This window comes from Centruroides vittatus, unplaced genomic scaffold, assembly GCF_030686945.1.
Source record: "Centruroides vittatus isolate TY-2023 unplaced genomic scaffold, ASM3068694v2 contig_879, whole genome shotgun sequence".
Classification (NCBI taxonomy): domain Eukaryota; kingdom Metazoa; phylum Arthropoda; class Arachnida; order Scorpiones; family Buthidae; genus Centruroides; species Centruroides vittatus.
The window spans coordinates 1,784,890-1,809,244 of NW_027122571.1; the positions used below are offsets into that span (position 1 = coordinate 1,784,890).

At 27.9% G+C, this 24,355-nt stretch overlaps 1 protein-coding gene across 3 annotated transcripts in view; it reads left to right on the forward strand.

Moving 5' to 3' along the window:
- Positions 1-24,355, forward strand: part of LOC136983253 (protein muscleblind-like) — a 136,504-nt gene that overhangs the window by 93,789 nt on the left and 18,360 nt on the right. For 2 of the 3 annotated variants that reach the window (XM_067279957.1, XM_067279956.1), the window contains exons 4-7: positions 18,763-18,948; positions 21,378-21,605; positions 22,691-22,829; positions 22,905-22,979. In XM_067279957.1, coding sequence (XP_067136058.1) covers positions 18,763-18,948; positions 21,378-21,605; positions 22,691-22,829; positions 22,905-22,939 — 588 coding nt within the window. In that variant the 3' untranslated portion in view covers positions 22,940-22,979. The remainder of the gene's footprint in view (positions 1-18,762; positions 18,949-21,377; positions 21,606-22,690; positions 22,830-22,904; positions 22,980-24,355) is intronic. The other variant, XM_067279959.1, reaches the window with a different exon arrangement.

The following is a 24,355-nucleotide window of genomic DNA, read 5'->3' on the forward strand; positions in this document are numbered from 1 at the left end:
ATATAGTAGCAAAATTTACAATAAGCTTAAAAATAATATTTGTTTCAACTTGTCATTATTTTACATCCATTAATTATAGACAATATAAATATTTAATTAATTTGTTTTCTTTATTTTCCATTATAATAGTGTGATAAGTTTAAAATGGGTTTATAAAACTTTTAAATGAAAATCCTGTTTATTGCTAATAAATATTGTTAGGATATTAAAGGTATTATATCATATTTAAAAATATAGATTGCAATCTAATTAGCATAACTTGTAAGAAAAATTATGTAATTTCAATTCTTTCAAAAACAATGATATGACTATATTTTGAGTGTTGTGAATCAATTTCTAATTTTAGTGAATTTTTTAAGATTGATTTTCTATGTCTAATTTAAGAACATGACAAACAAGTTTATCATAGACTACATATGCTAGTTTACAGGTCTGACATCTTGTAAAACATTATGTGAACAAACAAAAACAATAATTAAGATATAATGCATGTAAATTAAAATCATAAAAGTTCACCCATAAAAATGATTGAATAAAGTCTTTAATAAATTAATAAATCATAAAAATGTTCTCATAATTTAAAATAAAATCAGTTTATTTTAATTATTTATTTTTATATTGATAGAAATCAATTCTTTAGTACTATATTCTAAATAATTTTATAACCAAAATAGATCAGGATTGAAGATTTCTAGATATTTTCAACTCTTGATCTTCAGTTACATTTGTATATATATATATTAAAGATCTCTGATAAACTGTAAAATCTTTCAAATGAATATAATTATATCATTTCTAACGATATACACTTTTAATAATATAATTATTTAACGTTTATAAAACATTCAGGAAAATTATTATATATAATTCATTTCTTAAAAATCTAAGGAAAAAAAATTCATGATGCAAAGTGCCATGGTTTATAAATAAAACAGAATTTTGTATATTTGAAATTCAGTTGGCTTTATAGAAGATAGAGGATGATCTAGCCATGGTGAAAGCCTGTGTCGACTTTTCTTGAATGTTATGATATTGGGATGTCGAGATTTGAGTGTCGAGATGTTAGGGTGTCGAATTTTAACAATGTCGAAAGTTTGAATTTCGAGATATTGCAATGTCGAAATTTTATGACCGTAGCAGCATCTGCACATTTTATAAATTGAAAAAACTTGTATTATATAAAAGCGGAATCTATAAAGTCCTAGAATCATTTATATAATAATATTTTTTTTTTTATAAAGGTGTAAAATTGTAATTGATACTGTCTTGCAATAGAAGCATCCTTATAGTAAGGTACAGTACATATTGCAACATCCTTAGAAAAAGTTAGAGAATAAAAATTGCAGAACTTAATTAATTAAAATTAATAGAAAAAAATAATAATAATTTGATATATTTTATTAAAAACAAGACAGAATTGTATAAATGTAAATTCATTTAATTTAAATTTTAACTTCATCTTTAGGGCATAATGTACTTAATATCGATATTTTTTAATTATTCTCCAAGTCTTTTAAGAATAAAATTTGAATGATTTTATCGGACGTTAAAAACAATCGATTATTAATTTTAATATTAAGATTATTGTTTAAGTAATAAATAAATAGAAATCAGAGGATAAACTACTGGAGGCTAATTAGAATAGATTTAAATTCTTCCTGTAAGAACACTATTGAAGGGCGAGGATAATTAACAGAGATAAGAGTAAAATAATGTCTAAATATATTATGCAAATGGTTTAATTTAAATTATATACAATTTGTTTAAAAATTAAAAGTAATTTAAACACGGCAACTAAGAAATACGTAACACATTTAATTTTTAGAATTTTTTTATCTGTTATATGGATGTACAGTACTTTTATATATACACACACCATGTTGCTTCGAATTTAAGAAGCGCATTAGCTTCAAAACAGAATTTCACGAGAAAAATAATGTATTTAAAATAAAATGCAACAAACAGGAAATATACTGTTTAAAAAATTTCGTCATGTTATTTCAATTCAAAAATTTCCCCTGAAAGGTGTTAGATAGAAGACCGGTACGACTCTATTGTTAAAGGAAAAGTATGATTTACAGGGGCAAGGCATTGCTATTTGAGGTGGAGAGCATATATTTTAAATAAAATAAATTAAAAATTGCAGCCCGGCATTGTGACGATGTCACAATAAATAATTGCTCGTTGTCTATTAGAATTACCGGTACTTTTTTGAATCTCCATTTTTAAATATTTGTCAGATGATACAAACTTATAATAATTATTTTTACTTCGATTATTTTATTTGAATTTAGAAGCATACAGTTATTATTATTATTATTTTTTTAGAAAATTAGACGTTAAGAAACATTTTGATCGTCATCAAAAGTTCGAATATTGTAAAGAAAGTTTCTAATTTCAAGTCAGAAACAGGCGCTTTAATCTTCTTTAATAAAAATAAATTTCCATCTTTCTATTCCAGAATCAGGATTATTAAGATAAATGTCAGTTGTTAGGTCTTCTATTATAATTTTTTTTATCAATTTTATTGAAGAAAAAAGAAAATAAAGCAGGAAATTTAGGTTAAATATTTTCAATAAGTTAAATCGGGTGGTCATCAGTATCAGTATATCACGTTTCTTTTTGATAGGATTTTTTTTATTATTATTATTTTTCTTTGTTAAAAAGTTATGATCCAAATAAAGAACGGATTGAATTTCCTTTTAATATCTTTTGCAGTACAGAATTAAAAATGGATGAGTGAAATAAAATTGAAATGATCTTACTTCAATTTTATTTCTATCGTATATTTATATCGCAAAAATATAAAGAAAATGAATAGTTAATTATAAAAATAAACCTTCCACGCATTTAAATTAGAAATAAATAATAAGAAACTCTCAGAGAAATATATTTTAAAGAAGAAAATCGAGCTAAAAAAAATGACGTATTTATTTCTATATGATATAATTCAAAATGAAGTCGTCTTATTATAGAATTAATTTTAAAAAATTTCAGCAAAAATTAAATATTTTTATATTATGTTAATAGGAGATTTAAACAGTTAAAAGAGTGTTTACATTTACTCATATTAATATTTGCATTCCACTTTTAAAAGTATGATGCGTGTTTAATATTAAAATTGTTTATATAATAATGATATAATTATTTAATTGTGTGTAAATAGGACATAGTTAATAAGATGCAATGTTGTTAAGTTATAAAATAAAATTGAATTAAATAATCAAAATAAATTCACTTTTAAATAATAGTGTAGGTTTAATGCCTTAATGAATAAGATCATTTACATTCTTATTTTTTAAATGAAATTGTTAGAAACATCACTAGGCCTTCAATTATCCTTAGGCAAAGATAAATATGAATGTTTTTTTTTTTTTTTTAAATAAAGAGGATGTTTGTATTAAACCATTTACACATAAATTACTTTCTATAATTATAATAAATGTGAAATGTTAAGTTTTACTCTCGTAATTAGACATTACGATGATTATAATTTATGTATTTTCAATACATAAAAACTTGTAAAAAAATAATAATATATAAATGTGTTTATATTTTTTATAATTAAAGTGTTAGTTATGTTGTCTTAATGTTTCCTGTTGCTAGGATTTTCTTTACCTCCGCTTCTCTGTATATATTACCTATTGACTGCTACAATTGTCTACATTGAGGCGAAGGACCTAAATAATGTTTTAAGTTAACATTTAAAATTAAAAAAGAAAAAAAGAATTTCAAAGAAACGTTTATGACATCAATAATCTACTCCGAAATCGTGAAATGAAAATTTATAAACAGGTGTCATCCTTACAATATGGATGAGAATCATAAATGTTCGAGGAAAACAAATTACGTGTACAGCAGACGGAAATGGAAAGATCAATAACAAGAAGAGATATGAAAACAACTAATTGAATCCTGCAACAGATATCATCAAAAGACTAACGTAATAAAGAGGCATATGGGCTAGACACTTGCATAATAAAAAAAAAATATATATATATACAAATAATAGTAGAAAGAGATAGAGAATTGCTGAGTAGATTCCAAGAAATTTCGGACAAATATAAGTTAGTATCATATAAGAAATGAAACAATACAACAAGAAAGAATTTACTGGATAAGTAGAATCAATATAAAGATATCAGTTACGTTAGATCTAAGTTTTCATCTTGCCACGAATTGCCGTGATAATAATTAGTGCACTTGTTTAGAATACTAAGTTAAATAATTCATATAACATTAACGATTCTCATTGATTAGAAAAAATCTCATTCTTAGAATTACAGAAATTTTGTAGAATTATTATCTTCAAATATTCAAAAACAAAATATCGTTTATTAATTATATAAACATTGATTGATTAATTAGTATATGAAATTAAATTATTTGTGCAATCTAATAATAATTATTATACTGTAATGCCGATGAAACGAATTTTATTTTTGATACTTATCAGTTCGATTATGTCCGTTAAAGAGAAGAAAGATTCAAGAAAAATTATGCACTCATTGTCAAGAGTTATGCATTCAGATACAATTATCCGATTACTGCAAAACTCATCATACAGCCATGTCTAAGACAGTTATGTACATGATTACAGTTGTGGTCTGATTGCACGCCAGATAATGCCACTAGACTGCCTTCAAATCGCGACTCCAGTATCCCACGAAAAACCTCGTAAAGGTCAATGTTCAGAATTTTCAACGTACTTGTTGTTGCTTGCTTCGAACGACAAGCATGTCTGTGCGACGCAAAGACATTATACACAGTTGACACAGTTTGAGAAAGGCTGCATCGTCGCGCTGAGGGAAGCAGGGTGGCCGTTTGCCCGCCATTTGGCCGTTCTGATCTGATTCTTAAGAAGTGTTGGGGCAGAAGATACGTGAGAGCGCACGTTTACGATGGGCAGGCTCTGGAACCACCAGGAGAGAAAATCCTCTGATCGTAAGGCAGATACGAACAGCAATAGCATCATCCAGAAATAGACGGAAGCCTTGCTACAGAACCTTATCACTTCCTGTACCATTCTCGGGGACTAGCAAATGTAAATTTGCATGTATGGTAACCATTACACAACTGGCTTTTAGCACTCCGACATTGTCGGCTTTGTTTTAACAGAAAAGCATGCTTTTCTGTTAAAACAAAGCCGACAATGTCGGAGTGCTAAAAGCATGGACTGCTACGGACTGGTAGCGTATCGTCTTTAACAATGAATCCCATTTTTGTGGAGAACCACTAGTGAGCGCTTTCATTCCACCTTTACTGTCGAGCGGCATACTGCTGCCCTTCTGTTGGCATGCTAGTCTGGGGAGCCATTTTGTATAACAGTCGAATGTCTCCTCCACATTGCCACGTTTACTTTGTCTGGTCGGTCTCCAGATTTGTCGACCAAAAGTAGTTGTGGCAATAAATGGGACGCTAGCTTTGGCCATCTACGAGTGCGAGGGATCTGGAACGCCAGCTACAACATCTGCGGGAAAATCGTCTCAGGATGGCATATGGTGCCTGTATGTCTGCATGCCTCGCCGCATAACATACTGTATATCCAGGCAAGAAGAGGTCCTTCGAGGTACTAAAGATTCCTTTAAATTGTATTATTGTTCCACAGAAGATTGACCCTTTGCAACAATATTGTAATCACTTATTTTATCAGCGTTAGGACTAATAAAGTTTTATTCGACTCCAATGCTTTCTTGTTGCGTAACATTTTTGTCAATGAGTATAACTTACACAGTCAATTTTTGACATAGCGCCACCCTCATAAAGCGCTAATGAATACTTGAATACAGATCTTCCTCGTAAATATAAAATAGACAATACTTCGGAATTTGTTAATTACTAAATGTACATTTTACATCGCAAACGGCATTGTTATTACCAGAACAGGCGATTCAAACTATAAAAATGAAGTCTTGTGAATATACCTTATTATTTTGTGTAATTTTTACTACTTGAAGTACTTCATTTTAGCGCTCAATTTAATGCTAATTTCAAAAGTGAAAAAATGGTAGCGTTATATCGAGGTTTCACTGCATATACTCTAGATCTGTTTAAGGATGGATGAAAAATTTCATTTGTAATGTTACTTCTATCTTCATGTAAGTAAACACGAAACATTTACTTTACTGTAAACATTTAAGAAATAACACCTCGATGTAATCTTAATTACAAAACAAAGATTATGTCGAATAATCTACACATAAAAATTGCTGTTTTACGTGTAGATTACAACAATAATCAACATAATAAATAGAATAGGTGAGCACGAAGGACACGTACCCGATAGATAAATGCTCCAATAACAAAGCTAGAGTTTTGTGTTATGAGCGACATTCATTTATATTCTATTTTATATGGGCCATATAAAGAGATTTAGATGTCGAAAGATTGGTTTTTGCAGCAACGAAAACTTCTTGATGCATTTATATATACCATTGTTTTTATACAGTACGTAAGCTTATTTACGCTTAGAATTTAATAATAATCATTGTTACAGTTCGGCTTATCACATCAACTTCGTTATGACTAGGGCTATGAAGCACCATAAAAATTGAAAGGAAAGATATTCTTTTAAAACAAAAGTAATAACTACGCGTATAATATTTTCGCTATAACGAGTTTTTTTTAGTTTAACTCGCAATATTATTATCTCCCTGTCATAAGATTGTTCACACAATCTAGAAGTAAGCTACCGAAGTACTACCAATGATCTTTTTACTAGTGCATTATATTAAATGCTGCTGTAGTAGATGCAATTACGAAATGAAACTTTACCGAAAATAACAGAAACTATGCCAATTTAAAAGCAGTAAAATTTACAAAATTAATTTAAACATTAAATTCTTAAGAACAAATCTTAAAATTAAAATTTTTCTAGAGAAATTCAAGTTCTGGATGGATACTTTATATATATATATATTTAAATTATAAAAATATGAGAAAAAATAAAAAAATTCTTAATTGTCTGATGATTTAATAAAAGACTAAAGGGCTATTTTCATGCGAAGAATTGTTAAATTGGAATGTAAAATTTTGTTAAAATTCAAACAATCTTCGATTCAAATCCACGAAAATAGGAATTTTATGTAAATGTATTTTATATAGTTATTAATAAATCATTCGGAATATAAGTTGCGAGTAATAAAGTTCCCTGAATAATAAAATGCCGGCGCAAAACTTTATATGCGACGGCATCGATATCTAATAAGTTTAATATGTCTTAGTAACAGGGGAAAATATTACAACGTTAATTAATTTTTACGTGATGCAAATTATAATTAGTCTGTTATTAGTATGTAACTTAATACCACATACCGGCATCCTCATCTTTACATTTAATTCCATTCTGTCTGAGAACAGATTATATAAATTATACAGATACATTAAGTATTTACATAATGCTATTTAAAATATCAATACCACTTCCAAACTCCTGCATTTATACATTTTACACTAGAAGTTATTATGTTATACAAATTGCGATAAAAAAAATAATTGGCTATTAAATTATAAAAATTAATTAATTATTGATCGAATATTATATATTAATTTCGTTGATTAATTAAAATTATCAGAATGCAAGTAGAGTGAACGTATTTAGAGTCTTGCATTTTATTTCTTTAACTTGGTATCAAATTTCCAATTAGATTTTTAATATTGTCGTAAGATAGTGGTGTAGATAGACCGAAATTAGTTTCTTTTTAATTGAGTCCGTTTCTTCGAAAGGTTATTATAAATTTCAATCGCTATATTCAGCATTGAGAGCGGAAGAATGAGTTAATAAAAACTTAATTTGCTAAATTAAATAAGCCTATAAGAAAAAGTTATTAAAGGATGAAAATCTTAGAAAAGCCATACTTTAAATGCAATTGAATAAATACTTTTTTTTCCCTTCGTATCCGAATATAATCGACTATAATTTCAACGTTAATTAACTTTGGTTTCATCCAATTGTCTAACTTGAATGTTCATACTTAAAATTTTAATCTTTTTTCCTAAATAAAAAAATAAAAACTATTCGAAACTATTCTTCGCAATAAATAATAATTTTATTTTTATATTCTATGGGTATAAAGCAAAAGTTTGATTGATATCTGACATAGGACAGCTCTATTATAAAACCATTGAATGTAGGTTGTAACTCCTCTTCCTTGCACCAGTTCGTGCAAAATTGCGGGTTGCAGTCCAATTGTAGACTTGTTGACAGGAATGACATTGATAAATATAACAAAATATTTAAAACCTGAATTGTATTTTATTTTCGAAGATTTTCGACTCTGGCAGAAAAAATTCCTTTACTAAAATTGATTATTTCTTGTCATTTCTTATCGGAACTCACCGGAATTTTATGCCAACTTACGTGAGTGAATTTCGAAAAATTCCGTAAAATATCACTAACAAAATGATTGCATAATAATTTAGTAATATTTCACAGGATTTCTGAAGCACATTCGTATTTATGACTTCAATATACAATGAAGTGAACGATTCGAGGATATGGCATTTATATTAAGATGTAGGATCTATAAGTTCACCTCGAGTCTTGAATCAGAAGAAATTTTTTATCCGTCTTCTATATTAAATTAATAATTTTATTTAACAAGCATTTTACTCATAAGTTTTTCTTTATTGAATTACGCGATATATGAATAAATTTATAAACTTCATAAATATTCATAATAAAAAATAGTAAAAATATTATATGATGGAATATTTTAAAATGTATCTCCTCTAATTTATTTTAAAATATCCGAAATTTAAATTGGGGAGCAACTTAAATTACTATATTTACTTCTAATTATCGCCTAAGAATTCCTTTTTAAAGTCGAGGTGCGTGTTAAATCCAAGATATCATAGCGTAAGGTCTAATGGTATATTATACAATAAATGACATAAAAATAAATATACAATATCCTAGCTCTGTTTTATGCAGATTTAGAACATGGTTTAATTTTTGTTAGATTAATTGATGCAGTCATGTACAGACTGCATCCATAACTAAATCAAACACCGAAACGGTAGTCCTATTAAATAGGTCATAACAACTGACGGTAATTTATCAACCGATGTAACAATGTAATATTTTAAAATTTGTTTAACGAATATTTAAATTCGTTATCATATAATTTCATATTTTAACCCGCTGACTATCAATCAAAATTAACTTGTCTTTCAATTTATTTTCTTCTCGGATTTCTGATCAAGAAATTTTAAACCTATATTTTTAAGTTTTAAACAAATAGAACCAACTTTACTGTCGTTAATTCGACTACAATAATTATGTTTTCTCGTATAAAGTATCAAAATCTTAATTATTTTCACGTATATAACGTTTCGCAAATTAAAAATGGGAAAATTATGGCTGAAATGGAATTCCGCTTCGACGATTCGAGCTGATTTTTGTATTTTTTCATATAAATATATTCATTGAAATGGTGCAGAAAATCATTTTTATATAACTGAGTTCCGCATTTTTAAACTCATTCTAAATTTATAAAAAGAAAAAAAAATGATTTAAATAGGTTTTATACCACCGAGGTTATACAGATTTAAAGTATAATAATGTATCGGTCTTTACTAAATTACTTACAAATATTATAAAAATCTTAACTGAATTTAATTGCTAATTTTAGGGCAATAAATTTATTTTCGAGTGATTCATTTTGATCAAATTTAGATGATATTTGAGCAAAATAAAAAAATCAAAACGTAATTCATTTGTAATCTAACTTACATAGATTTATGATTTCTCGTAGAAAAATTCTTTGACTAATGGAGTGCATTTTCATCTTTTTTACCAATTAATTGATGTTTCGGAAAGTTTCAAAGCATACAACTAGGTTAACAAATTGCAATAAGTCATGATTTATCATTTTTATCGATTCCGATAACGATGAATCATAGATGCGGTATGCCACCGGTATAAATAAAAATTCCGATTGTGATCATCTTCACAAACACTTTAATCATCTTGTTTTAGCTGATATTATAGAATAAAAAAAAATACAGAACAGAACAAAAAAACAGAGAGGATGAATCTATCTATAATTGTTTACAAAATATTTTCATATAACAGACAATTTTCTCTGACAAGAATAGACACGGAATTTATAGATTTCAACAGAGTTTGAACATGTATAATGAAAAATAACTCCTGTACTTATTTGCATTTAGTGGCAATTATTTATTTATTTTTTATTTTAGAAATCTTTTAAATTGCAAATTCCTGTTGTAATTTTATTACTAAGATTGCTAGAAATCTGTACTAATTTTAAATATGTTTTAATATTTACATACATTCCTTAGAAGAAGAGGAATAAATCAGAATTACTAGAAATTTATATATATATAATTAGAGGCAAAGAAAAACTTTCGTAGATTCGAATTATGTGAAAATAATTATAAAAGTTTTTGTTTAAAATATAATTATACAAACTAAAACGTATAAAAATAAAAATTTTAATTTATTTACTAAATTTCGTACCAAAGTTTTTAATGCAATCGATTATAAATGATGAAGAACTTTAAGTGAAAAAGTTAATCCACAATGAGAATGACTTAATCAATGAAGACAAAAATAGACAATTACACAAGAACCATTTTTGTCGGGATTATTACTCTAAAACATTTGATAAAAATTTCGTTCTCTGCTAAAAAAAATAAACAATATCATTATATAGACTTGATATCTGCAATTTTTTTTTTCTTTAAAACAAATATTTCAAGTGGTTTGTTCAGTCGTATTTCTCCCATTTAAGTTGGCGGGTTTTATATTAATTCTTATTGTATGGTTAAAAATATTTCATTTTCTTTTATTGTCAGTCCAATTTCAATTGGCTGACAATAAAAGTGATTTGATAACATGTTGAGATAGAAGACAAGTTAATACCTTTAAAAATCACAAAATAACCGAATAATGCATTAAAATAAAAAGCGCATTCTTCAATTATTTTGTGAATTTTTTAAAAAAATATCCTCCTGGCCATTTTATTAACGTTAATACCTCTTCAGAGATTTGTTTATTTTATATTCTACTATTTAGAAATCTAAACATCAAAGATACTGAATTCTTTTTTTCTTTCATTTCATTTCTCCTTTATTGTAGCCTTTTTATGAATCAAATCTTTGAAAAGTTAGATATTAGAATTATAAAAATCATTACAATAACTAAATAATTGAAAAATGTTTATTTTAACTTTATTATTTATAATATTTATACATGTAAGTTATATTTATCGAACTGTTTAATATACATTTTTATTTGTTCAAAGGGTGACCCAAAAAATGTGTGGGACTCACTCTTTATCAGTGAAAGAGACTAGGACCACGGTCGGCAAACTGCGGCTCTGCCACAAATATTTAATGAGTTATATTTAAATCATCTTATCTTATAGACAACTTAGTCAAATAAACAATTACAGAAATATTAAAATAAATCACTTCGTTCATCACAAAATTCGACGAATATTAAAGCGAAAACTAAACACGTGCACACGCTGTTATACGTAAACAAAGAGGTCAGGTTTCGTGCTAACGTCACTAACTTTGCATTCCTGGCTAGCAATGTAGAATAGGGTCATTTAGTACTACTAAATATCCTGTCGGTGATGCAAGGAAGAAAGCAGTTGAGGAACTTCAGAAGAGTCAAGAAAAATCGAGTTCTGTATTTAATTACTGGATGCAATCTTCCAAAAATGTTTGCAAGTTTTGTGGTTAGTCGAGAGATCGCTAGGAGAGGAAAACCATATACAGACGGCGAATACGTAAAAAGTTGTTTTATGAATGCATCCGAAGAGCTATTTCGGGATTTTAAGAAGAAAGAAGATATTCTGAAAAGAATTAAAGAGTTACCATTGTCTGCTAAAACAGTGAAAATGTTTTCAAATATAACCAACCAGCAAGTCGAGGATCTTAAATTGGTTTCAGCTTTATCAATAGCAGTTGACGAGTCTTGTGACAAATGATACAGCGCAAGTTTCACTTTTTGTACGGTTTATTTCATCTACAGGTCCTAAAGAAGAACTTTTAGGATTATTGCCACTCAAAGGTCAAACACGTGGAGAGGATATGGCAAATGCTGTAATTGAGTGCATTGAAAAACATCATATCCATTCGATAAACATTTCTAGAAGAAATTTGCAAAGTTATGGAATTGGTGACTAAGATTATCAACTCCATTATAGCTAAGGCTCTTAATCATCGCCAATTTAAAGAATTTTTAGTTGAAATGGAGAGTGATTACGCAGATCTGCTGCATAACAAGGTATCAAGAGGAAACGTCTTGCTTCCTTATTAACAGAAATTAAAGCATTTCTTCTTGAGAAGGATGTTCACTATCCAGAACTAACGGACGATCAGTGGATCCAAAAATTTTATTTCATGGTAGACGTTACGTCTCATCTAAATAAGCTTAATCGTAAACTACAGAGGAAATACAATTTTTTCGATGTTAGAAGAAGTTATTTCATTCGAAAACAAATGATCCCTTTTTGCTCAAGATTTTGAAAGAGAAATTTTGATTGACTTTCCAAGCCTCTTGAAACATCGCCAAGAAAATAATTCTGATATTAACATTTGCTATTTCAAAACAACAATTTTAAATATGAGGTTAGCTTTTCTCAACGGGTTTCAGGAATTCAGAAACAGCAAAGCGACGTTAGCCTTTGTTAGAAAACCTCTTAATGCTACTGTAACAGAATTAAATTTTTCTCCCTTTAATATTGACATTGGCAACTTTGAAATGCAATTGCTGGATTTAAAAAACAAAGAATTGTGGAGCTCTAAATTTGAACGCCTTTGTGCTAATATGGAAATATTGGAGAGAAAAAGAAAATGTGAACTTAGTTCACAGCACAAGTGGTCTGCTTTGAAAGACCTGGAGAAGGAAGACATGATGATTTTTTAACACCTGGAATAGTATTCCTGACTCATATGATAGCGTTTGATGTTCTTTCCTTTTTCGGTTCTGTATATTCATGCGAACAATCTTTTTTAAGCGTGAACCTTATCAAGAGTAAATTGAGAAGTCATCTTATTGATGAGAACCTGGAATCGTACCTAAAATTAAAAACAACAACGTACAAACCTGACTTACCCAAACTTTCCAAGGAGATGCAATGCCATTGTTCACATTAGTGTTTGTCAGACATTATCATGATTTAATTTTATGGATACCTTACTTACAATTTAATTTTATCAATAAATAATATCATTATTAAGTATTATATCAAGTTTTCTTCAATGTACAGTACCTATTGTTTAATTAAGACTTAAAATTTTAATTAAAGTTTATTGATTAATTAAAGATTGTATGTATGTATGTATTAAGTTAATAACAATGTATCTAATAACAATGAGTTTGCCGACCATGGGACTAGGAGTTTACTAGGGTAGGAGAAAAGACTAATGTTTTCTATAATGCCATTAAATTTTTCTAAATTTAACTTTTTTATATATGTCAATAAACACCTAAATCAAAACTTAATATATTAGTAATGGTCAGTCAAAGAGCGAGTACATTATTTTGGGACATCCTATATTTCTGAATAATTAAATATTTAATTAAAATTTATCTTAAAATTATATATTGCTGAGGAAGTATTTAACACTTTTACGCTTTGGATACATTACGAAGCTATATTATTTCATTACTAAATTGTTAACAACAAAATTGAAAATACTATTTACAAAATTAAATTAAAATTGTTTATAAAATAATAATTATAAATTTTTATTGATGACGTTCCTAACAAAGAAGTTAAATAAATGCTTGTTTGGGCTCTGTTCACTTCTATATACTTATCAAAATGTTCGATCATGAGTAATTTTTGAAGCTTCAGTTGTTTGCATAGCATTCACTATGAGCAGAGTACATATTTGACTCTAGTGGTAACACCATTTACCTTTCTCTAATATATTTTCGCCTGTTCGGAAGATATTGCGATGTTTGCAAATATGATATAGGAAATTACGTTAATCATAATTAGGATATTTTATAATTTAACCATAATTATCAGGTTTTTCTTTTATTTTTAAATCTTTATCTCGCAGAATTCCTGAGATTGTTAATTCTGTTTATAAACTGTGAAAGAGAAGGGAAATTTTCTACCTGGCAAATGGATGCTTTATTCGTTATCGCGTATGCATTAAACGTGAATTTAATGTCGAATTTCAGAAAAGTTTGTAAGCTTAATGTCCAAAAATGTTGTAACGATCTTAAATTTGTTACCCGCATTTAAAATAAGTCGATCGTTTCGCATCAGATATATAGACTAGTGCTTCTTAACCGTGTACCGCGAATTTCTTATAGGAAAAATTTCACATAGAACTATATTTAAAATTTTTCATATAAAAATGAAAATTTGCAGACACTTTTATACATACGTAAGCATCTTTGATGCCACACTGGTTCGTTGGTGTGATACTAAACGTTGTGTATGTGCCACTTAGTCAAATGATTGAGAACCACTGATGTAGACAGTGCTAGAAAGTTTAAACAATTATGTATTAGAAATTAATTGAGTGTAATTGATCAATGAGCTGTAGACTACCTGCCATGATTTTACAAATTAAATCAATCGAATACGTTATCCATCGGACTAATTTTATTTGTAATATCTGACTTTATCTTATTACATAGTTTTTAAACTGATTTTCACATTATTAAAAACATAGTTCATGATGAAAACTTCAAATTTATGCTCGTGTCTTTCTGAAACACTAATCATTTATTTCGATAGACTCTCTAAAGTTTTAAATGAATATGGATCAAGAGGCGGAATGCCGAGATGATAAATGCATCAGCCGAGAATTTATCTAAACGTATATTACAAAATTCTAAAACTCTCTCACTTCTTTAATTTTAACGTATTTTAAATAATGCGGGACGTCCTAACACCCGAAAAATATAAAATCGGTTAGCTTCTAGCGCTCATATTTTATTCAATTAATCAATTCCACTTGAACTGAGCTAATTAATGGTGCCTTGGTTTAGTCTTTACAAATATTGCTGAAGTTTATGATAATGAATACAGAATATTTATTAAATTTCAATAATCAAGTCCTTATGTTTAATGATAGATCGGTTTCACATTTAAACAGTTACTAACAATCAATGGAAACAGGTGAGAGCATTTCGGAAGTGATTCAAACCTTACAATCTATTGGCTCGACTTGTGTGATACGATCAAAATTTAGGGCCATCGAATCTGCACCATTCGGAATCTATCCTTCAAAATTTTTTATGGATAATTTGGTTTGAATCTTCCTTTCCCGTTCTGTTCTGTAATAGATCCAATGTATAAAGGGCACTTTCTATCAATCTTAAAGAATGGAAAAAGAAATCAATTTGTTAAAATTTATTACATACAAAAATAGAAGTGATACAATAAATTTTATCAATCATTTATAGAAGTTTTGATTTAGATTTTCTGCAAAGTCATAAACTCCTATTCTTCGAAGATCGAAGAATATTTATGGATACAATATATAATCAGTACGATTTAGTTTATTTAGCGTAGAAACTTTGAAACTCTTAGATACATAAACCTATTGTTATCAACTTTAAGTGTTGTTTGTAGTGCTTTAAGATACAATAAATGTAGAGATATCGGAATTCTCAAGAATTTCGAATGCACAGTACAGAAATTCATTTCACCATCGTGATTTAGAGTCAATTTGGTTGTACACTGCTTAGTCACCCGGTTATCTGGTCAGAAAGTTAGTCGAACTTCAAGATATGCTAGGTTGTTTTGTAAATCCAAAAACGATCTAATAAAAATATATTGTAAAGCTGCGAATGGCCCGATAAATAGTTAAATTTTTCTAACGTAATGCTTAAAATAGAACATTTATTTCATTAATATTGTTTATATTACTATGGTGACAGGCCTTCAAGAATTTCAGGACTTTAATGATTAATTAGATCTATTGAAAGAAGATAATTTGAAGTGGTTTAAGTCTCGTTATTTCGTAACTGTCAGCTTAACTGAAGATGAATGAAGCGTAACTGCAAAGGTACAATAATAATAATAATAGTACCAACATAGTAATCTGTCAATTAAGGGAAGAATGCGGACAGCGTATTGATTCCTTCACAAATGTTTTAAAGGATATTTTCCCAATTTTTACTGTTGCAAAGTTATCTGAGATGGTGACAGAACTCCTGGCATTCGGTTCTTTTTCCACCAAGGAAACTAATTTTAGGATCCTATTAATCGATTCTTGAAATGCGGGTTGTAATATTTATTACTCTCCCCTACGGATTAGAATAACGAAATGAATTTAATTAAAATTAAACAATTTTCGTAAATGAAGTGCGAATTATATTGAAATTGTTATTTTGAAGAATACAAAATCTGAAAATGCAAATAAAAATGAATAAATTGTTAAATATTTGACCATCTCTCTTTGGAAAGAATGGGGTGAAATGAAATTTTTATTTTAAAAATTAAGTTATGATTTAATAGGATAAACGTAAGTATATAACAAATCAAGATAGGCCGCTCTTTTAACTCAAGATAATAAGAAATTTGACAGATAAAAAGTAATAACCCGTTTTTAATAATAATAATTTATCGGATAAAATAAGAGAGAAATTTTCAATAGATGTTTTTCCAAATGTTGCAAACTATAAAAATGTATAAACTGTTTCTAGAAATAAACTTATTAGAGAGAATTACGAGGAAGAAAATTGAATTTCACCTGTAAGACAGAAAGGAAAAGAAAGTAATAGCAAAGTTGCGCTCCCTTACGAGACATAACAGGACAATCTTAGCTGTGTACACGTCTTCGATATTACTCTTGTGCTCTCTTATCCTTTTCTGCTGTTTACATTGGTAGTCATAAGAGAGGAGACAATTCACACAAGCAAACGATTAGATACCTTCTCCGCCCAAAGCCATTCTTAGTATCTGTTCTTTTTACGACTTTGTCTGAAGCTTCGCTAGACATCCGCCAGAGGGAGTAATTACCGTGTCGTAAAAGGGGGGCAAGGGCTCTTTATCCTTACCTTGATGACCAAAATGGACGAGTGGGGAAAAAGAGTGCAGTCATTAACTCCACACTGACCGCTATAAAATAGTATAGTAAAGTCAGATAGACATAAATCCTTATTCTTTGGACTCTATCTGTCACGGGAATGTTACCCATACGGAGATTAGATTGTCTACTTTGCTTTTACACAATCAAAAATAATCACTTTGATATCTGTTATTCTGACAGTTTGTAGAGGAAGTTTGTTATATAGGCCTACTTAACGAAACATTTGATTTACAGGTATTGGTAATGAAATTATTCGCATGCCCTGGCGTGTTAAAAAAAAAATTTGCAAGTCCAAAAGTTATGCACATTAATCAATAAAATCTGAAAACAACAAGCAGTACCTGCAGTACCAGTGGATATCTTTGACCCAAATGTCATCAGACCATTAATTCTGCCCATTTCAGAACCATTAACTAATAAAATTAATTGAAAATATATAAATACCGATTATAAAATAATTGTTAAATTACGTTCCATTATTTGATTTACTCACTGAAATTCATCAATAAAGAATGAACCTCATTCACAAAAGCTTTTCAACTTTGAGATTTATCAGTTATAAAAATTTGAAAACTGTCTTCGCACACGACTGCAATAAATCTAAGAAATCAGGATTTTAAAAATAAATAAATACATTACTTTAAAGCTTTACAACACAGAGACACGAGCAAATTAAATATTTTGCATTTCTTTGAACAAAAATAGAACGGAAGCGGTATTCAAAATCGTGATGGTAACACAGCATCGGTTTTTAATGTTTTTCTCCTTTGTTTTTTTTTTAGAACATCCCAAGTTGACGATCTTGGCAGAAAGTATCGTTATTTATTAATAGGAATACACCACAGTGTCTTTAATAAAGTATTTATGGCATACGGATAGAAAGTGTGATTACATAGAATAGATTCGGTCTGAAAGGTCTTGGGAAATGTTAAAACTTATCCCTTCTTCACAGTCAACTACATAAACCATTGTAATAACATATTAAATAAAATCGAGCATTACTATAAATAAATGAATATTTTTCACTGGACAGGTTGTTTTGCCGCACATTTGTTATCTCTTATAATTTACAGATGAATTGCTTTTTATCATGTATGATGCAATACCAATAAAATACATTAACCCAATCTGTCATAAAAGAAATAACATCTTAAATCATAAAACAGAGTTGTGTTTGATATTGTAAAATATTGTTTTTCCACTTTTATAAGCAAAAACATCAATGATTTATATCATCAAAATGTTCCAGTAATTGGATAACATATCTTATTTTTAGATTAACATTGTTATATATTTACTCTCTTTGAAAATTTATATTAAATAAGTAATAATTAAAACAATATCTATTATTATTAAAAGCTTTTATCTTCCAATACCTAAGAAATAATTATGGCATATGTAATTTGGGAATCTGTATAAACTTTGTTTTCATTTCAACTTTCCACAAAGATATTTATTATAACAGATTATGGATAAAGTCAAACTTTTAAATAATATAAATGAATGCTTTAAAGTTTGACTTTATTCCTTTGACCTTTTTATTAAAAAAATTGTAATACTTTTATTCATTTTACATTCATAAAAAGATGTTTACAGAGAATGCCTAAAAGAGTAAATTATTAATTATTTGATTGTTTTTCAATTAAGAAATAATCATATTCAATTAAAGCTGGTTTCTATTTGAAATGAACAATTAAAGATAAAATTGTATTATGATTTCAGGCCACGACCAATCCTTACATGACTAGCCTGCCATCTATTGCAACATCGTCCTCCTACGGTCCCTACTTGACCCCAAGTCCTGTCATGCCTGGAATGGTTCCTGCTGATGTTATGGCCACACCACTTAGTGTTGTTCCTACCTCTCTGGTGGCTGCTCATAAGCTACCTCGGGCTGATCGACTGGAGGTGAGAAATTGTTTTATATTTTCGTTTAATAAATATTTATTTTTATAACTCAGAACAATTTAATAAAACATTCACATGTAATAAAACATTCACTAGTTTAATTAAAATTAAAATAATTTTTATTCATAAGAAAACTAGGCATTTTTTGAATTTTCTAAAATGGATGATGCATGAATTTGGGATAATTTTTTCTATTTTATCAGGGCAAGATCTTTCTATCTGACTATATTTTCTATCCATAGAATATATTAAAGTAGATATTCTCATTTCCGACGTATTTAACATACAATTGCACCTGTAAAGCCGTCTTTACTACATTGCCTCCTGTCATACAGGAAAGCCAAACTATTATGTAAATTGTATTGTAGTTGACTTTCCTTCTAACCACAGTAAAATTATTGGATTAATGTATACATCCTTCACAACAAAAACAATAATATAAATTAATTAATTAATTGGTTTAAAAAGATGATTTTTAAAAGTAATTTGTTTATAATTATATTGTAAGAAAGATCTTAACTTAAGAATTGGCTTGTTTAGAACCAAAAAATTTTTAATATTAATTTACTATTAAAATTATAATTATGATCAAAATATGTATAAATTCAAGATAATTTAAAATTTATTTGAAAGATATTTCAGGATTAGTCAATGAATATAGAAATAATTATTTCAATTTTAAAGTTATTCTGATTGAGGGAAGGAGCTGTGCAATATGCTTCATTAATTTTTTACCTTGTAAAGATTTTTTTTTATTTTGTGATTTTTATAGCTGTAGATAAAAGAAACTTTGGTATTTCTAAAATCGATTTAAAATAAAAGAAAAAAGCAAATTTAAGAAGTTTTTGCAATTTGCTTCAATCTGATTTATTAATTTATTTAAATATTTAACTACAAAATTTTCTTTAGAAAGAAATTTTATGGCTGGAAATTATGGGAATAAATTTAAAAACATAACAATGTTTGATTAAAATTCTGTTAAATAAATAATAAATTCATATCTCATTTTAATCTGTGCATGTATATAACAAAATAAAAAGATCTTCGTACTTACTTCGCAATACTTTATTAGAAAGCTTAAAAAAATCTTTTGAAAATTACAATCATCTGGAGAAATAAATGTATTTTGTAACAATTCAAAAAATTCTGCTGCATAAAATTACTTTATACTTCTAGCGTAAAGCATCAATACGTGTTAGTATAAATTTAAAATATGCATCGTAAGAAAATAATAATAGTTAAAAAGGTTCTTTTCACAAATTGAGATTATCAGAAAAACTGTAATTTATTAATGATAATATTTATGCTTTGGATTTATTTGTTAAATCCAGTTAAAAGTAACGTCAATTCTGATAATTCTAATTTGATATAAAAATGAAATGCCATCTTTATATTTGGTGTAGTATCAAGCTCTTTTACAGTTTTCTAAACTTAATGCAACATTTTATGTTAAAAAGAAAAAGAAAGATAACTGCTTAAACTTTTATGATGATTATCTTTGAATCATAATCATTTAGATCTAAAATTATCAACTAAATAAAAAAAAATTCTGTAAATTATTATGTATAATTGATTAAAATAAAATTTCAATAATGATAAAAGTGATTATTTTAATGATTGCTTTGCAGTATTTTATTATAGTTAAACTTTGTACTGTACATCTGAGTTTTGTGATTGTTTAAAAATGCAAATGAATTGAACAGTATAATGATATTTAAATAACTCATTTACTTTAACAATAATCAATACATGCACAGATGCTTACTTATCTTTCTGCCTTTTTTTTTATTCTGCCTCTAATAAAATAATATATCTTCTTTAATGGCTAAACTTAATCAATTTCTGATGCTTCTTCTCCACTTAACAATTAGAATATCTCAAACTAAATTGTCCTTTATATTTATGTATCATTCATTAAAATCCAATATGCATGCAATATGATTCAATTTTTTGATAATTGGCATGCATTTTTTACCATAAACTTTATTTGTGGTCATAAATTTATGAAAATTTATTTTATAGTTTCTAAATTCACATGGTAGTTACAATTTATATATCTTGTTAAATATTTCACTGACATTGACATTCCATTAAATTTTCTGATTAATTAAATTAACACATGCCAAAATTTGAAAATTCTAACACAGATCTATTCCCAAATCCAGTTATTTTTTAAAAATATTATAAAAGTGTTAGGAAAAAATGAAAGATTAGTAAATTATCAGTACGCTATAATGTGATGCTGAGGTAAGGATATCTGTTTAAATGTGAATTCCTCTTTAGCACAGCTTCTGGCCCAGCTTTAGATCTGCAACGATCTCTTGTCCATACCCATTCCCATAGCATCTCCTGCACAGCTCCTACCCTTTTCTCTATCTGTGGCTGCTTGTCCTAACTTTGGCCTGCTTTTCTTGCTCTTCCCCGTGCAGGTATGTCGGGAGTATCGGCGTGGTAACTGCAAGCGTGCCGATACTGTGTGCCGCTTCGCTCACCCACCCGACCACGTGACCATTGACAGTACAGAAGGTATGGTGACAGTGTGCATGGACTACGTGAAGGGTCGCTGCACGCGGGATCAGTGTCGCTACTACCATCCCCCGCCACATTTGCAGGCACAGCTAAAGGCTGCTCAAACAAGAGCTAACACAGCTGCTCTGGTAGGCCTATTCCCACCTGTCTCTCTTATACTGTTCTTTAGCTTAAGTATTTGCACCATACTTTTCACCTCCCATTTTCTGTTGTCATGATCAGTTTAGAGAATGCATGATCTCATACACTGCATACAATTGAAACTGGAATATATTACAAAGTTCTGTTAGCTTTTTTTTTAATATAGAACTCTGTAATTTGATATTTGGAATGATTATTTGCTAAAAATTTTAAATGGAAATTATAGTATGGATTTTAAATTTAACATATTTGCAAGTTATTATAGAAACTGTCATTCAGGAACAGAAAGAAATTTAACTAAAATTTTTCAAAATTACGTAATTGTTAATATGTAAATATTGAATTTCAAAGTTTTTAAAATTTTGTTAAATCTATTGAAGCTTTTAATAATTAGAAGAAAAAAATTTAAGTGCACAACCAAATAATAAAATCTTTGTGATATTTTTACTATTTATTTAAGAATTTTTATTAATAAGTCAACTTAATTATTTGGGATAAGAGCTTATACCTATATCAGTTACATGTCAATAACATCTCATGTAAATTTATTGAATTAAACATGTTTCCACTTGTCTGCACTTGTTAATAATCACAATTATTAATTTGACATTGTAAAGACAATAATTTTTAGTGACAATATCATTTTCAATTTAGAATAACTTTTTAAATTTTATATTTGAATCTCTTGCATGTTTTTTTTTTGATAGTCAAATATGCTTGTGCTAAATTTGTTCATATCACAAAAAATTAAAGAAGAAAATAATTAAAAAGAATTACAATAAATAACAAAGTATTATGTATATATATATATGCTTAATGCAAATTATGGCAGTTATTTTATAATTTTCTTCTTTAACAAATGATTCTTCCAATTTAAAATTATTTATTTTCTAAAAAATTTTAATAAATAAGAATTAAGTTATTATATATTTGAATTTATAATTAACAAATTAATTTTCATTAATTAAATTTTTGCAAACAATTTGAATCATTTTATCAAAATTTTTTGTTTTATAAAAAGAGATTTCAAATATGTATTTTGAATTTAATATCAACAAACATTTTTTGTTAGGCTTTTCCTGGAATGGTTCCTTACACGAAACGTCCAGCTCTAGATAAAAATGGCCTCCCAGTCTATCAGCCAAGTGGTACTACTTATGTGCAGCAGGCTTTGGCCTTGCAAGTGCAGCAACCCTTTGTGCCTGTGTCATGTGAGTTAAATTCTTTACAATTTAAAAGTATTAAAATTTTTCAAATTATTAAATATCTATTTATTTATTAATTAGTTACCGGACACCCTGCAAGTCTGCCAAGATTTTAAGTTGGCCATTTAAACAAGATTAGTGCTATTATTGGTATAGGTAAGTATTAAAAATAAATAAATTTTTTAAGATTTAATATTTATGTAACATTATAATTAGTATATTTTTGAATATATATATATACCAAAACCATGTAATATGAAATAAATAACTATATTTCATTCAAAAAAAGTGTAAAATAGCGACAAAAGTTTTCCAGTGTACACCTGTTTTGCCAGTGTGGTCAGGAACAAACCACCTTCTCTTATTAGTTATATATTTTGTCTATGAGGACTTAGCCTAGAGGGTCTTAGGATAAGTCCTCATAGACAAAATATATAACAAATTGAATATAAGGACGTAGAGGCATATAAATTAACCCTCTCTTATTTTGGCCAGTTTTTCTGGAAAGTTCTAGGCAGTGTTTTTATCAACAGATGAAATTTCCCTTTAATTTTAATATTGTGAAATGCTTTCTTTTTTAAAAATCCTGTTAGCCATCTTTCACTAACAGAAAATTCCTTCTTTTTACCTTGAGTTGCTCCAAGACTTGTTGATGGTTCTGATTCTTGTAGTTTTTTATTTTTATAAATTTTAGTGCCTTCCGCTTTATAATATTACCATCCACAGACACCCTCTTTTGCACTAAATCCTCAATCCAAAGCATAAAAAAATTTTTCATTTTTTCTAAGATTTTTTCGAAACTCTACTGTATAATGACATTTTTGAGCTAAGTTTTGATCTGCAGTCTTCATCTTTCTGTTTAAGCCAAAACTTTTGCCCACAGATGTTGAGCCTTCACCATTTGCAAGGTGGTCGCAAGATTTTAATTTTTGTTCTAGTGAAATTGCTTTTCTTTTTCTTTCCTTTCTAATTTTAGACATTTTAAACTCGTAATCTACCATAAAAATTATAATTAAAATATTTTAATTAGACATACCACAAACTTGTAAAAAAATCATTTTTACCTTTTTATTCTTTAATACACCTAATTAGCATGACCTATGCACTGCACTCAGATGAAAACATTATGAGCTAATGACACTTCAAAAACCTTACTTGAACTAATAAATTACTCTTCATTAACTCTATCTTCCTTTTGTTTCATTTGCTCACATTGATGATAATTTTTTATATTTTTCAAATCCTGTCAGATGTTTTTTCTTTGACCGTGTTATTTCAAAATCGTGTAAAAAAAAAAAGAGTTAGGCGTATATATTTTCTCAAATTTTTAAAATATTTATAATTTTATATTTGAATTCAGAATTAGGTCAAAAATAAAAAATCAATTGATGTTTTGGTTATACATTGACGTAACTTGTAATCAGATTCTGATATACAAAATGATGAAATAATCCGGATAACTTATTTAGAATAAATGAGAAATGTAATTTCATGTAGACTTTGTGATGGTGCAGGAGGTTATCTTCCAATTT